This window comes from Megalopta genalis, chromosome 6, assembly GCF_051020955.1.
Source record: "Megalopta genalis isolate 19385.01 chromosome 6, iyMegGena1_principal, whole genome shotgun sequence".
NCBI lineage: Eukaryota > Metazoa > Arthropoda > Insecta > Hymenoptera > Halictidae > Megalopta > Megalopta genalis.
This window is the reverse complement of record NC_135018.1, coordinates 12,878,038-12,895,254: the sequence shown is the minus strand read 5'-3', so window position 1 is coordinate 12,895,254 and position 17,217 is coordinate 12,878,038. Positions and strand designations below refer to the sequence as shown.

Here is a 17,217-nt window from a genome sequence, read left to right as displayed (position 1 = left end):
TTGGCAGAAGAAAGTTGAAAGTGTGCAGGCAAGAGAAGCGGAAGAAAGGCAGAGGCCGCGATGAAAACGAGACTACGCGTGGTAAGCAAATTTAGATTTAATAAGACGCAATCTCTTAAGGCTTCGCAAAATTGAAAGATTTTTCTTCGTGATGTAATGGTTTGTTCGCTTTAACGCAACGCCCGAGAGGCCCCGTTGAAAAATTCTTCTGTGGTGAAATTCCATGATTCTCGGTTCGTAAACCCGGTGAAATGAACACATATTCATTAGTCAGTATCAAAAGTAATAAAAAGAACATTCGTACGGATTTGAAGACGTTTCCCACGAAAATTCTTTATTACCTAACAATTAAAGATAGCAAAAATCGTGAAAATATTTCACAATTTTCAACCAATAGCTGTAAGAAGTTTGAAGATATTTACATGTTCCCATGCTTGTAGCTTATAACAATGTTAACCAACGTTAACATCATTTTCTATTCTTTTTTTGTCACTCCAACCAAATGCAATTTTTGTAAACTTGTTCACACTAATTGTCTAGTAAATTAGTCAGTTTAACATCTCAAAATATTGGTCCAAAATTTGGTTCAATTTTAACACTAAACCTACCGAGGACTAAAAGTGACCGATACGTGTTACTTCATACAAATGAAAAGACATTTAAGCATGAATTAATTACTTTGTTCAATCATTTCCTGTGATAGAATCTTTATTATGTCAACAGTTTAGAAATAAAAACCAAGTTATAAACAGTCTATGTTTATGAAACAAGTAATGGAGTTTTAAAAAGTGTCAAAATATTATCGTGTCTTGCTGTACATAATCTTGATCATTCAAAAATGTTGTGTTTAAAGATGTGTCATTTCCGTCGCAAGTGACAAATCGTTTTCGGAAACGCAATAAACGATATAGTTACGGTGAAAGAGTTGTTTGAATTTTAAATACAGATTTCACGCAGAAAAGGCACGGAAGTTTCATTCGTTTCGCTTGATTTCAATCAACGCTGACTGATGAGATCCCCTGATTTCGAGGCCCGTAAAAATCCTATAAAAGGTTGCACCAATAAATAAAATAATTCTTAGATCGTTCTCTCCATATCGGTGCACGCCGCTGTTTCTGTCCTGCTGCACACGCTGGTGGAATAATAATCGTTTCGTTAATGTTTCTTCAGTTTTCTCGTGCATGGCGTTATTATGGCACGGGGACGCTCCACGACGTGGTGGCGGAATTATTATGCGTAACATGCGCGATTATGCCACCACGGTAAAAGTGAAATCGCGACGAAAATTCACCGTCTTGATTCGCGCAGGATCGAATCGATTCTTCGTGGCAGCTTCAAGAGTGCTTGTCAAAATTTTGGAGCATCGACTGCAATCAAATTCTATTAGATCGTAAGCTTATGAGACATCAGGATATTCCACGGGTCATAGAATTTGTTTTAAATAAATATTTCGCGTTTCAATAATGACCACTTTGTTATTATTAAGAAATTTGTTATTGTTAACAATATTCCTGCTTATGACACAAAAGGAAACGGCTACGAAAAATAGCCAAAATAGTTTTCTTAATGTTCTTTATATACATATCATGTCATGTATATTCAACAAATATTTTTTAATTAGTAAGTTATATAAAAATACACATATGTTGAAGTACTAAAAAACGTAATGTAATTTTAGACAGCTTTTTTCATAGACAGCTCATAACTCAAACACTTATCATAATTTAACAAGAAATAAAAGTTAATCATTACTCAATTATCTATTAATTCCAATACACAGAATTTAGAAAAGAAATTTTTCAATGAGGAAGTTTAGTAATATGTATACTATTTCGAAATATAGTATAATAATTTTTATTGGTGTGTCATCTTAGTCCAAAAAGTTATACACAGTATACAGTGTGCTTTGGCTAATTTAAGCCACTTAATTATGGGATTGACAGAAAAGTTATACCTATTTTAGTATGATGTTTCTTGATCTAAATAATTATAATCATAATCATTAAAATATAAATTGCTCACAGAACGATTAATCAATTGCTGCTAATTTGTACATATTAGTTTTAGTATCTAAAACCGGTTTAATTAAATTTTAATTTAAAATCCGGTTTACGAATTTTACAAACGCACGTAATCAAAACCATTGCAATTGCTTGACAGGTGCGATCCAGTAAGTACTTACAAGCGGCCGCATCGAAATCGTGAAAAGATCGACAGGACACGTTTCTACCACGGGACAAGTTTCGAATAAAAACAAAATGATGCTCGGTAACCGTCCGCGAGATGGTCGAATTAGGTCGCCGAGAATCTGCAACACACGGTTACCGGTTACCACAATCGTGTCTCGTGATTGCAATAAATTGTCGACCAGATTTTAGCAACGGAATCACGTGCCTGTTGCAAGATTGGAGAAGAATAGAAATCGCGTGCTAATGATTCGTTGTTTTTCTTTATTCGTTTCGTTCGGTTCCCGACTCATCTAAATGATTCCACTTTGGCACTTAGGTCGTTTAATGTTGCAATATACTTTCTATTTTTGTAGTAATCGCGATCTCGTCTCCCGATGCTTCCTTTTAATCGTTATTATTATTATTTTATTATTATTATATTATTAATTATTTATAGTTATTATTATATTGTTATATTATTAATCGTTATTATTATTATTATTTATATTAAATTCCTTAATGAATTCCAATAATTTCTCTTCGATGAGGTACGTACAGTGAATTATAAAAATATTTATGCACACACACACACGAGCGCGCGCGCACGCACATATGTGTGTGTACTTAATATTTCAGATAAAAATTTCCGTAAAAAATAATAATGAAATCATTACGAAAATATGGATCATGATCCACATAGATGTTATTGACGTCACTTAAATCGAAATAAAATTCTACCCTCCTATTATCAATATTTCAATATTAAAGTAAAGAATGGCATTCGATAAATATAAATCATCAGTCTCACATAGGAATTTATTAGCGACAAACAAGTGCTAGTCAACGTAGCTGTGAAGAAATCGCAGTGCAAGAGATAAGTACACAATTGTTCAAACACTTTGAGGAAACAATCGTAACATCATTATTTTCAGCAAGCTATAATAATACCCAAGTAATCTAAAATATGCATTAATTATATTTCGCGACAAATAAGACTATTTATTATTATTATATTATTATTTTTTCAATCAAAGAAACGTGGCTCCACTGACCATTCGAAAGAGCGATGTTTGCTGAATGAAACTGATGCTGCAAGATGTCTTAATCAATATTCGATATGACGTCTTATACTGTGACTGACTGTGTCATTATCTGAACACTGATGTTTCGTCTACCAGTTCGAATCACTGAGGTTCTACTCTATAGTAAAATTTATTGAACAAGTAACAATAGCCTCTCATGAATCTGGAAATAACGTTATAGAAATTCGAACTTTAACGTTAACATCGTGAAACCTAACCGAGTGCATTCTGACATTTCAATGGAGGGAAACGAGGGGCTTAACCTTTTAGGTACGGCTGAATTCTGCGCGAGGCTATTTCTCTGGACGGCAGAGTCCGATATGTACTGTACAGAGTGTCTGTATATTGTTAAGGTAAGTCTGTATATTGTAAATCGATGTGAAGACAAAAGAAGTGTGAAACAATGCATATGAAGACGATTATTTGATTCAAACGATGACCGACTTTGTCAAGTCGAAATGATTTCCCGGGTTTATTGCCTGCAACGCTAGAACCAAAGAATGTGTACTCTGTCCACATCATAACAGTTCCGTAGTTTTCTGTTACGCTTTGTTTTGGTTACGGCGAAGCAAGTCTGGCCCGGGCCTGCCTGCAAGTGCCGGCGACCTGGCACGCCGCGAGCATGGCACACGTAGTGTGTACACTCTAGCGTAAATCAAGCGGAAAAATGATTTGGCCTTGGTCGGCCTTGGAGCACGGCCCGAGCCTAGCACATACATGTGCATCGACCATAAGGCGTCGCGAACCGTAACTATATTAAATCCATTTTATGAAAGACCGTTCTAACGAAGAGCACTACTTTTTTAGTCCGAATGTACAAAATGTACAAACGTAATAACTGCAATGCGATATCCCCCAACGCGAAGTTAAATTGGTCACGTTCGTTTGCTGCAACTGGGAAAAAGAACACGAGAAACGTCCGGAAGCTTTTCATCGACAAAACAAAAACGTCAATTAGAATCGGAGTGGAAGTAGATAGTATTCGTGCACCAATCAATTCTTAAGAAGAATTGGTGACGTTAATGTTTATCATTTACTCTCGAGGAAAATTGTTAATTGTTCTCGAGAAAATTATTATATAGGATGGACAAGAATTCATAATACAACCGAGAAGGGGGTGATTCTACGTGACAAAATTCTATATCACATTTTTTTATCCCGAGCTCCGTTTTCAAGAAGAACGACTTTAAAGCTTGTTCATATTTGTATAGGATTTAGAGATTGTCTATTCTTCTATCGTAGATGCTTCCGTCTGAGACAGTGTTTATAAACATTAATTATCGTGAATTATGTACTTAGTAAACGGAATGTTTCTATCATTCGGAGACTATCGGTCACTATCTTGGACGGAGATACCTGAGGTAGAGAAATAGGCGACAACTAAATTTATCACAAAGATGAACAAACTTTAAAGTCGATTTTCTCGAAAACATAGTTCCGGTTAGAAAAATGTTATACCGGATTTTTTTCTTAATAATTTTTTTTTCTTAATAAATATTATCAACGATATTTAAATGATATAGTCGTTGCAACATTCCTGTTAATTTCATCAACATTTTCGAGAAATATAATCTGATTTCTTGAGAAAGGAAAACTAACGAGAAATTATGAACATCGATCAAACCACGTTCTGAATTGATTATGCCGTGTATTTTCCGAAATTCGTGCAACTTTTCATATGCATCCAGCATCGCTTGTCGAAATACGTAAAACATCGATTGCGCCGTGTTAATCACAATGCCGAAACGAGATTTGAATGCAAATGAACCATCAATGAAACGATAGAGTCCGCAAATTTTCGAGCGTTGAGAGCGAGGACCGATAAATGTTTCCCAACTATGTTCTATACCAGCGAATTTCGTCGGAAACTAGTCCGATTAATATGTAAAATTTGATTAATTATTTAATTGAAAACGTTTCGATAGAAAATTTCCACGGGTACAAGCATATTCTAGTAAAACTAATTTTCATGAATCAGATTAATGTTCGAAATGGAAATTCACAAATGCATCAAGTGGTCAGTTTATGATTCCTTGAATCCATACTTTGTGTAAGAAAAATATTAAATGTTAGAATGCATTTTTATTCCTTCATATCTCAGTAAAAAAATGTTACAAGATAAGTACATATTTTCTACAATTAATGGCAATACAAATTAGAAAATAATGACATAAAATTGAGGAAAGAGTTACAAATAGTTACAAATTCAGTTTCCTCAATGCTTAGAAAGTTACAAGACTTATAAATCCAAATAGGTACATATTATATCTCAGATATATTATTCACAGAAAAATAATTGCATGAGTACCCTTTTTTCCACGAATTGTTAATTGATAATAAGTTATATCTTTTTTTAAAGTAAAATTCTTTTACTATTTTACCAATCATTAATCAAGTTAAGATAAAATTTGTGTGTCATACCATTAAGAAGTAATTTTAATTAACAGTAATACACGTAGAGATTATATCTTAATGTTCCACACATAAAATTCAAAGTAATCATGTAATATAATTTTCACCAAGTTTTCAATTAAAGATTTTAGTTATAAAACATTAAAAATTTGAAAAAATACAGATATTTTATAAAAATTGAATGAGCACATCGGTCACATTTATATAGTAGTAACACATTATAACAGCAACTGTTATTGAATTTTTTCAGAATTTACAGTGAGAAATGCAATAATGAAGTGGAAAAAAGGTTAAAATTGACTTTTTCAAAGTTTTTTTTAATAAAATCACTTCTGTTCAAAATAATCGTATATCTTCCTTCCACAAACAGCTAAAACAATGTAACTATGCTTTACATGAATATTTAACAATTTTAGATGGAACATTTTTTTCATGATCTACTGTAATATATAGAATTCATCGACCGCTTTAAATTGACTGAAAGACAATCCCTTAACGGGCTGTATGTCGTTAAATTCCATTGGTCAAAGAAAATCCTTTCAGCGGCTCAAAGGGATATATGTATGTACATGGCCCAATATACAAGGATTATTACAAGTTACAATCCGGTGTCCGTGCGCGTTTAATAAACGAGGTTCAATAGAAAGGACCGCGAGAACAATCGAGACGCAAATACGGATTTTTCTTTGGGGATCAAAAATGTTACGTCACTATGAAAATATTGTTTTCACATGTTGTATGTTTTCTCTTTTTTTATGTAACATGAAATCCGTTATATCGGAGTAATAGAAAAGGAGAGATACACACACATTTTCCGTTTTCTTAAACAACAGGCAGCAGTTTTTATTGGGCTCATTCGCAGACAGAAAAATTTCCATAGCACTGTTTTGACGTACTTAAATTAGATAACTTACAAGTACAAAATATGTATCGGAGACTATAATCGATTTACATGTCTTCTGTGTCGCTATCTGAATCTTCTGCCATCGCCTGCTTCGCTTTAGCTTCTGTTTCCGCTTTTATATCTTGCGGTACACGCTCGTGCCTTCCGTTCGTGTGTTTACCCACCCAGCTCATTTCGAGCTCGAATTGCTTATCTTTCAGTTCGTCATGCACCAGGTAGATAATTCGCGCTGCTTCCTTCACTAATTCGTGGCAACTCATTTCAGAGAGCTTCAACTTCTCGATCTCAGTTTTCGCTGACTGTTTTGCTTTCCCTATCAAGCGAAAGTAAGAAGGGATATAGATTAAATGTTTGAATAAAAAGATGAATACATCTGAACTATACTTACCGATGGCGCAACCATAATATCCATAAGATACACCAGATGGATCAATCATGTACATTGCCGGTACATCATTTTCATAGGCACCAAGAATAACAGAGCAGCCGTAAGGCCTTACTGCTGAGTACAGAGTATATGCATGTATGTACATGGATACATTTTCATTCAAACGTTTCAAGGGAATGCCAACCCCAAATAAAGTTTTATATTGTGCTGCTTCAGATCTGGCAGTTTCTGCGATCTGGCCAGCATCTGATATCAAACCAGAGGCTGCCATACCTATATGCTGATCGATGTTGAATATTCTTTTGTTCGCTCCAGGCTCAAATAGTTTGGAAGTAATGATCTTCTCAACAGCAAACACTACTCCATCCTTCCCACGTAAACCTATCACGGTTCTATAACAAAAATGACATATGTTACATTAAGATTTTGTTCATGCAGATGTGCTGAGATGTAAAATATGTGTAGAGTAAAAGTTAAAGTATTCCATCATGAATAAAGATTTTATATTATTTTAAAAGGTATATCTTTTTTCCATACACTATATACATTATTAAGTATTCTTATATTGGAAAGATAGGACTAAACTAATAAATGTGGAATCTCATTGCTTTGAGCAAATTTTTTTAACACGTTGGCTGCCGCGCGAATTTTACGTGACTTGCCCAAGGCGCCAACATGAATTTTTCATTATGCGATGCATATTATGTTGAAATATTATTTACAGCAGATAAGTTTAGTTGTATAAACTTGTTTTATGCATTTTTCGTGGCGGGGGTCACCGATGACCCCCAAGGCGCCGCAGACCATTTTTGCGATTACATTTCAATCTCCGAGTTTAGGATGAAGTTAGCGATGTATTTAGTGAAATGTTCTAATGATGAAGATTGCACTTCATCAAGCAATTACGTACAGAAAAAACGTCGTCATGAACTTAAAAGGGAACCGGGAAGTATGCGAAATATAAGGCGATTTTGCAAATTGTGTTATGAAAAAAATGCAAAACAGCTAGGAAGAATGAGAGCAAAGAATTGCACTAAGAAAGTGGCGACATATTGTGCTGACAGTTCTGGTTCACCTTTTCTGTGCCTACCGTGTTTCAATGTGTTTCATCATTATGCGCACAAATAACATGTATATTTTCCTTGTATTAATGAAATTATTTTTGCATGTTCTGTACGGCATTAATTTCTTCAAAGCATTACAGAAACAATGGTATTATTTAGAAATTTATAAGTATCGATGTTTACCCTAATTATGTATTTTAACTATTTGTCGCGTCGCCGGTCACCGGTGACCCCCACGGCAGCCAACGTGTTAAAGATAAATAGACAATATAATGATATAAAAATAGTAATAATGTTAATACTATATACATTATGAATAAAACTCTTAATACCAGAAATCAAATTTTGTTTGAGATCCTTTTCAATAAATTAGTCTCTAAAATTGTGAAATTGCATAACTATCCACAGCTATACCATTGAAAAAATCTGTGTTGACTATTAACTAGCTAAATACGTCAAGTAGATACAAAATGACAGAAAACTTCTGAATAGGTTAGATAACGACATTGCTATATAATATTAATTAGAAATGAGAAACACAATTAATGTTACACTTACCCTCCATTCTCAACAGCCTTCTGTGCATATTCTACTTGAAATACACGTCCGTCAGGTGAAAATTGAGAGGCGGACAAATCATACTGAAATCACCATAGAGGTTAGTTTCCGCTTTTTGCGAATTTTTATAAATCAATACACTATATATTTACCCCTGTTCCTACAGAACTCATCCTTCTTTCGACTGTAACTACAAATAATGTAGTATTTTGTAGCAAGAAAAATTGTTTATACGTGTAGACGGCGTGAATAGGCGAAAATCAAAACTCTATCGTCAGCGCCGCTTATTCATTCACGGGTTAGGTTAGGTTCCATCTCAAAACTGACATCTCACGCTGATTGCTAGAAGTACGGACGAGGTATAATAAAAGTACATAGACTTATCACCATAGGCTAGGTACGAGCACAGACCAAACATAAGAACTACTATTTCCATGTCGCACAGTTTCTTAGTGAAAATCGAGTATATTCTGCATACCTCATTTGTATTACGGGACACATTAAATGATCTAATAATTGCAAGAAAATAAAAATTCGGTCATTTGCTCGTTTTATTTTTCAATGTGTTTGGAACATTGTTTTCAGATTAAAATATATTACCGTAAAAAGCGTGTACTTCTATAAGTTTAAATCTTTTTAATTATCTACATGAATGAATTCAGCTCCGTTAAGCTTTCCCGTAAATATTAAATTTCTTCTCGGTGTATCAGGTGGAATTAAATAATTGTTAATTAGTAATTAATGAATGATATATTTTCAACTTTTTAGCCAATTTCGTTCAACAAATTATTCACAACAATAAGCTCCATTTTCTAAAATTTGGTATTCTGCTTTCCTACACGAAAATCATAAATCCTCTTGAATGGTACTTTACACTAATAATCTCTCGATAGAGTATTAGAACATGTCTTACTTATGTTAGATATTAACATATGTATCTATTTTCGTTACGGCTGTTTTTAAAGATTGCAATATCTGAAAAGATCAGTCCTTGCAAACCTTTAATATAACATTGATTAAAAATTTCTGTCCAATGTAGCGCATACATTAACGAGGTAATTCATGGTAACGTTGACTCACATTATTTCAATTTCAAGTCTCTGGAAAAATCGTATAACTTACGGGATAATCTACACTGGGCCAGGAAGCGGGGACTTCTCTGATAAGTACGCGAATAATTCTAATACGATTCTACACGGTCCTGAAATCATCATCGTGAACGTGAACGAAAATCAGTAGCTTAATTCAAATCAAATAACCTTACTATCGTATCGTGAAGAGTGTGTTACAAAATACTTTTTGTCTTCAGAGAAACAACAATATTGTAAGTGATGTCCAAACTTTTAGTATGGTGATCGTTGACAAAAAATAACATCTTTCTACTAACAAAATCTCGTTAACATGCTTTTTCATTTACACAAATTTTCAAATTTTGTAATGCATCAAGTAATATGTCATTAGTTTTAAAGAAAAAATATAAATATGACACTTTCCTTGCAATTTCAATATAGTTTATGCTTCAACTTTACATATGCAACCAAGATGTGTCAGTATAGAAATTGTTCCATTGTATCAAATATGATGATGCAATAATGGTACAAGTGTTCTGACATGAAAAGCATATACCAGAACCATTCTTCCTGCATTAACAACTTTAAAACTATAAATTTTGTATTATGTCATTGTTGCAGCAAACTATTTCAAAATAGTTCAAATTTCAACGTGGACGCCTATTATAATAACAATATTATTAGCCATGGATATTCGTGTACATTTACAGTTTTGCAGACAGAAAAGAATTTTGAACTTAGTGAAATATTGAGTGCAATAGTACAATACCGTATATTAATTATTTAGGATTATAAATTTCATCAGCTTATTTCAGATTTTTACGTTACATAAACGCACAGAGTTTCGCAATATATTTAACAACTGTTGGGTCACGAAAAAGAAATAATTGTCAACTTAAATAGAGATTTGATATTTAAGGATCCAACTGACCCTGATAGCTATTGTGTTAATCAAGTACAAAAATTATTGACTAATATCTCTTTGTCTTCTAAATATTTAATTAAAAACTTTTGGTTTTGTATGTAATTTTGTCAATTGCAGGTAATACGTGAGATTCAACTAAAACTGAACAAATTACATATTGTATAGTTTTGTTTCCTTTTTTTCATTCGGAATCGTCAACTTTCAAGTTGTACCATGAATTATAGGTCACCTTGTATTCTGAAGTTGAGTAATGGATTAATTGTTAAAACAGTTGTAACTGATGGCGAATACAGGAACGAATGAGTCGACGTTTCACGGAAATACATGTCGCAAACCTATGATCCGCTTGGGTTCCATATAAATTAATTGCGCATTACTTACAGTACAGTAAACGTGACAGGTGACAGCTCGAGTTTCGTAACACCTACAGTGTCTCGCCGATGATTCGTTTCAACTCTAACGAGATAATTTATTCACATCTACATCGTAGAAGAAAGTCACACGACTTTCGATACATTAGGGTTATCAGAAGTTTTAAACCATTTTCAAATATTAATCGGGAGGCTTACTTTTAATCTTGGCATTAGCACAACGAAACTAAATATACGATATTCTGGTGGATAATATTTCATAACTTTAAGAACAATGATATTATTTCGTTCACAACATTTACGGCAGTTTAATACCAATGTTCCAATTAGAAATGTAAAAATGCTGACAGATGATAGGTCATTTCCAGACAAAAAACTATGAAATATCTGTTCGATAGGTTTTTCGATTGATGTTTCAAATTACATTTTTTTTCACGTGCAAGAAACGATCGACTTTCTACAGAGTTTTGAAAGCGGACCTTACACGGTCAATAATAATAACAATAGTAACAACAATAATAATATTGATTAAATGATACTAACAAAGACAAACCGCATCATTATCTTTGCAACCTTACTCTATCAGTACTACTGTCGCTATTTCTGCTCAACATAGACGTGTATGTTCTATATTCAGTATGAAACCTACTGATAGAGTAGTCATATGAGCGCAGCTATAAAATAGAAACATTCACCGGGTTTTGTACTTTGTTTCAAGGACCATAACTGTTATGGACCCACATGAAACAAGTCATAGGATAAGAATTATTTCTTTTACTAAAATCTTTCTGAGATTGAAAATAATAAATATATATGGTTGAGAAGTCTTTTTCATGATCCATAACCATTGTTGATAATCAAGTGGACAACAGTTAAAAGATTTATATTATTTTCGACTCATTACAATTATGAAGACAATATTTATTTTGCATAAATCGGCAGTCATCGGCGAAAGAAACTTATTTTGATTCCTGGAGCTACTGAAATAAATTTTTCCCACCGACGACTATTATGTACAACCGAAACAGATTTTCCTTATTATATAATATGTACAATGTATAATGACAATCGGTAATAAAATAAATTTTTGGTTATTTCTAATTATTATTTGTAATCAAATCGTTTAAAGATCGAAAGATTTCAGTTATGTGGTTATTCTGATACAATCTTTCTCTAGATTTTGTTAATATCCCTTTTAATTCAACTAACCTTATCGATTTTCTTGTAAAAAAAAGATCAAGACTAATTGTTATTTTTGATCCTTGTTTTGTTTCGCTTTTTATAGACACTAGTTTACAACTTGCGTGTGTCTGATCTGCTTGACCGAATTCTACACAGAGCTGCGAATTTTATGCATTTCCATCATAAGTAAACGATTGAGAAATAAGAAGCAAGCAATATCACTTGACTCTTCAATAGCGAGCAGTAAGTTGTTCAAATTAGCGAGCTTCGTTCCGAATACAATTTCATTCCCGATGCATGAAATGGATTAGTTAATTTTGTAGGAAGTGACTATAAACTTAGTAAATTAGTATTATACTTTATTAATCTGACTGCATGTTTAGACCGTAAGGAATGTAAAATAATCTATGTATAGTACAAATGCATAAAACGCAGAGCAGTCGCCGTTAATATTGTACTAATAACTTCACGTCATTGATGCTTCAGGAATAAGAAATTCAATGTCGATCAATCGTCGCTGCCTACACACGATCAGTACCACTGCTGTCAATATTTATAAATTAATTAATTAATATTATTAATACCGACAGTATTATTAGCCGAGCAAGATCCGCTCAAGGAATCTCAACGTTTTTGTCTCTTCTAGTGTAATTCCCTGGGTCTACCAATACTTTTCACAATCAGCACACTCGCAGCAGACTTTAACACGTAACATCACACTCACACTCTTTAATGACTATATTTACAGAGGATTTGGCAAGTTTCACTGATCGATGCCAGTCACTGTCGAACGATCGCTATAATCTCGTACAGTCGATCTTCTGTATGCTACCGGCGAACGCAGGATTTGCGAGACCTTGCTTCTTCCGGTGGGACTTCTTCAGCGGGTCACTCCTAAAAATATAACAGAACTTGAACAATCGAAACTTACAGAGCGAATTATAAATATGTAATATCTGTTTATACTGGGTATGGCCGAACAATATGTTAGCCGGGTAATGTCTTGAAAAATAATAAAGAATTAGAGAATACAAGTTGTTCATTCGATGCTTAATTTTGATGATATTCGAAATCGATTTCTTCAAAACTAAACCTCAGTGTTCTACATTTCGGTCGCACTCTATATAATTCTCGGAGAAACTGAGAATTTATGCAATAGTTGGAATAATTGTTTATAATTGATCAGGTGCTCGAAGGAAGATCGATAAATGTTACATTAGTTACTAAAAATATATAATGTAATATTATAATAAATATTATAAATATTATATCATGTGTGCGAAATTATACACCTTTTAAAATTAGACCTTTTAAAATGAATGGAAAATTTTGTTGTCTTTTATTGTTGGATGGTATAAATCATTAAAATTTGTATGATAAATATTTGCTACAATATGGCTACTGGAAGAAAATTACTTTAAAATAATCAAGATGATCCAGGAAAAATAAGAAATGTTACTTACGAGGATATGCAGGGGATCCACCAGAAACTTTGATCCCTGCCAAAATCGTTGCCTTCTTGCAGGGTTTCCGGTAAATCTTGGTTCAAGGTTTCTGGCAAGCCGAGTGTCAAGAATGCATGCAGGAAAGATAACAAGCCGAGAGTGATGAGGGGCAGAGCAGGATCGACATCAGCCTAAAATGTCAATCAAGTTCATGTTTCTGTGACATTGTTTTCATATTAATGATTAACCCTTTGCACCTAGACATGTCTTCTCCTATTGTTCACTTAATAGTGACATTATATTATATATTATCACTATTATCACCACTATTATCATTCTTAATATTAATTTTTATTTTATGATTTCTAGCAATTTATTAAATAATGTCAAAATTCTCTTGAATTACGGCACAATAATAGCACCATAGAGTCACTATTTTTAGTGCAAAAGATAAATATTTATCGCGGTCGGGATAACGTGCCTCATCACTGTAACTTTAAATGTAAAACATGATCAAAGACATCTCGACTCTGAGGAGATAATTATTGTCTCTCGAATGCAAATCTATTTCTCCTTGATTAAGAAAAAGAAGAGTAAGTAGCCGTTCCAATCTCAAGACGAGTGTAATTTCATAGACATTAGACTTAATACATAGCTGCTAATGGGTAGATTGAAGAGCTTGACAATATGAACAAAGAGTAACACGAGATAAAATCTTCGATAAGAATCTCGAGAAGTATCGGATGTGTAATTACATCGAACCGGTGATATTCTATAGAAAAGAATACACTCTATAATTATTTCCTTAGTTACCTTCAATGTTATCACGTTAATCGTGCACGTGCGGCAAAAATTAACATTCAACTTATATTTTTGTTGTTGTGATTATTGTATTTTTAGCAATACTTGGAAGATAATTACGTAGAACAGTACTACGTATGTATTCGTTAAGATTTTATTTTTCATATATTTAACATATTACTGTATACGATATTATAGAATAGTTATCTCAGGATGATGAAATCTAGTATAATCCATATAATGTGAAATCTGATTCAGAATTTTAAGAAACGAAAGTTTTAAAAGAATTACATGCTCACCAGATAAATGATGTAGGGTCCCAAAATGTGAGCCAAATAACCAATGATGTGAATCAAGGACACACCTTGCGCCCGCACCACAGTTGGTAGCATTTCCGCCGCATATTGGAAGCCGATGTTCGCGGCGATATTAACTCCAAGACGGGCTATGATCGCCATAGTGACCGTTGGTGCACCTTGAACAAGTTGAGAAATATGTAAATTCCTTGTTGCGTTCCACTCCGTCGCTGGTGCACGCGATCCGAATCGACTCGCTCACCAATATTAACCCTCTAACTTTAACTGTCAACAGCGTACAGAATATACACCCTGAGAATGTAACCGTAATCGCTTCTATATGTAAAATATTATATATAGGGTGTTCCGGAACAAAACATATTTATGAGACAAAGTTTATGACACGGACGTGACGAAAGGCTATTTTTGAGATTGAGACTTTTTCAACATTTGGCGACCATTCGATGTTCAACCGTCCGTTTCGTCCTTCTCAATAGTCGTGACGTGTCATAAACTTGGCACTTCCGAAGGGTATCCTGAAATCGTACCAGCATTCGAGGCTACCGATGGTTAACCTGGAAGAAGCTCGCAACCTTGCCAAGGTCTTGGAAGATTTTACGTCCATGCAGGATCGCTCCCACCCTTACCGAGGTTATTATAATAAATATGCGACCAAGGGACATCAGGGGACATAACTAGCTTCTCGGGTTCGTACCGAAGAGAATTTATTCGACGGTCTCGCGATCTCGAAAGACGCATTTAGAAAACAATCATTCGAAAACAATCCATCGTTCGGGACAATCTTCCTCCAGTAATCGAGGACAGACGATTACAATAATTGTACGCGCAACCACCACTTCACCAATCGGATCCAACTGCCCAAGATTAATTTGGTGGACAATTAAACAGCGACACAGGAATCAAAGCGCGTCCGCGATCGATTCAATCCTTACAATCCCGGATGGGTACAGAAACACGCGCGCTAATTTCTGTGCATCGCAACATCAATTCATAGGGTATTCATTCGAAAACGTTAAATCTAAATGTTTCAGAAACGATATTTTCGGGAGAAATTTTAAATACGATAGTCACTCAATTTTAAGGGGGAAGTACAACCATTTTATTTATCTTTTTTCTGTTGATCGCTTTGAAGGTCATTGTCTTGAATGGTACTGTGATATTTTAAAAAATGTGTTGAGTGAGAATGGAAATGCTTTTAAAGTTTAAAGTGTTTCAGGGGCTGCTACACGCTAACGGCATTCCGCTCCGCTCAAACATTACGAACATGTTTATTTAAACGGATAAATGAATAAACTTTTAAATAAACATATTTGCGGTTATTAATAGCGGTTATTCTACATGCAAAAATAAGTCAGAAATAAGATAACATTTCTTCATTTAAGTCTTGTTTTCGAGAAAACTGAGTTGGAAGATCCACGTGGCTTATACGAAGCATGACGTTAAGTAGAATAGATAGACCATGATCAGACGCGCCGGTTGATTCCTATTCAATAGTATTATTGCTACGAATCACATGGTCAGGTATGACTCTAGCTATCTGCGTTGGATTAGGTCACGTGTTTCGAATCAAAATGAATTTGAAAACATGAAAAGTGGAAATAAAAGACAGTGCAGAAATAGAGATTTATAGGAAAAAAGAGTGGCAAAGGAATACGTAACAATCTCTATTGCTATCTGCATAATTAAAGTACGAAAAATTCTTTAAGTTCTACATGTGATATTATGTAAATTAGATTATGTTATGTCAGGATCAAAATTTGTAACAACCTATCATCAGAACATAGATGCAAAATAAAAGAAAATATTTTGTCATTGAGCGAGATACACGGCAATTGGAAACATAAGAGATCATACTAGAACGCGCACGACCATGGCATCAAGACATGTTTTTTATGTTGCTGAAGACGTGTTAGGTTAACGAAATCATCGGTTACAGATGGAGAATGAGAAATGAGAAAAAATGAGAAATCGAGGAAACGAGGAAATGAGAAAATGAAGAAACGAAAACTTACCAGGAGGTGTAGATATAGCGATAAAGGAGAAAATTCCGCAGAGGAACATCGAGGCGAAGCCCATCCATCGTCTGCCCCATCTGTCCAAAAAGAGGGCGAGCAGAATGGCGGCGGGAAGTTCCGTCAGGGAGGCCAAAGAAAAGGATGTGAATACGTCTGGGTCGAGAAGTTTCATGTTCCAGACATGGCCGTCGAACACCCACACCATCAAAAGCCTGGAAACAACGAACAAATCACGTGGCCGATCAATCGCTAAGTTTTAGCTTCTTGCTGCTCTTTTAGCGGATGGCGCAGCAGCCTGGATACTTAACACACGCGTGAGTGATCGTGATATGTCACGTGCAAGATCTATAATACATATGTATATTTATCAACATTGCTATTTATAGGGCACTATATTTCGTATGAACAACATGTAGAGGAAATAGATTGATTAACCCTTTGTACTCGGAGACACTTTAACAATAAATCTGAAATTAATTTTCTGACTTACAGTGTTCTCATTTTATATGACTTTA

The 17,217-nt window shown here is 34.3% G+C and overlaps 2 protein-coding genes and 1 long non-coding RNA gene across 8 annotated transcripts in view; 1 reads left to right on the top strand and 2 right to left on the bottom strand.

Moving 5' to 3' along the window:
- Positions 1 to 6,472: 6,472 nt before the first annotated feature.
- Positions 6,473 to 8,898, bottom strand: Prosalpha7 (proteasome alpha7 subunit). Its single transcript, XM_033480458.2, has 4 exons — positions 8,729 to 8,898; positions 8,577 to 8,659; positions 6,955 to 7,346; positions 6,473 to 6,879 (listed from the first exon to the last, which is right to left on the bottom strand). Exons 1-4 carry the CDS (start codon positions 8,747 to 8,749, stop codon positions 6,611 to 6,613), a joined length of 765 nt encoding a protein of 254 aa, XP_033336349.1. The 5' UTR covers positions 8,750 to 8,898; the 3' UTR covers positions 6,473 to 6,610.
- A 2,117-nt stretch (positions 8,899 to 11,015) lies between these two features.
- The window catches only part of LOC117226248 (organic cation transporter protein), a 190,695-nt gene continuing 184,493 nt past the window's right edge, over positions 11,016 to 17,217 (bottom strand). For all 5 annotated transcript variants that reach the window (XM_076523350.1, XM_076523352.1, XM_033480418.2 and 2 more), the window contains exons 7-10: positions 16,700 to 16,914; positions 14,670 to 14,845; positions 13,588 to 13,760; positions 11,016 to 13,018 (exon numbers count right to left, since the gene is read on the bottom strand). In XM_076523350.1, coding sequence (XP_076379465.1) covers positions 12,922 to 13,018; positions 13,588 to 13,760; positions 14,670 to 14,845; positions 16,700 to 16,914 — 661 coding nt within the window. In that variant the 3' untranslated portion in view covers positions 11,016 to 12,921. The remainder of the gene's footprint in view (positions 13,019 to 13,587; positions 13,761 to 14,669; positions 14,846 to 16,699; positions 16,915 to 17,217) is intronic.
- On the top strand, positions 12,228 to 17,187 carry LOC117226296 (uncharacterized). Of its 2 annotated transcripts, XR_013033781.1 has the most exons (3): positions 12,255 to 12,367; positions 16,624 to 17,016; positions 17,089 to 17,187. It is a non-coding gene; the product is annotated as an uncharacterized LOC117226296 (long non-coding RNA). The 2 variants fall into 2 exon arrangements; XR_013033782.1 differs by lacking the exons at positions 16,624 to 17,016; positions 17,089 to 17,187 and adding an exon at positions 12,873 to 13,392 and having other exon boundaries at positions 12,228 to 12,367.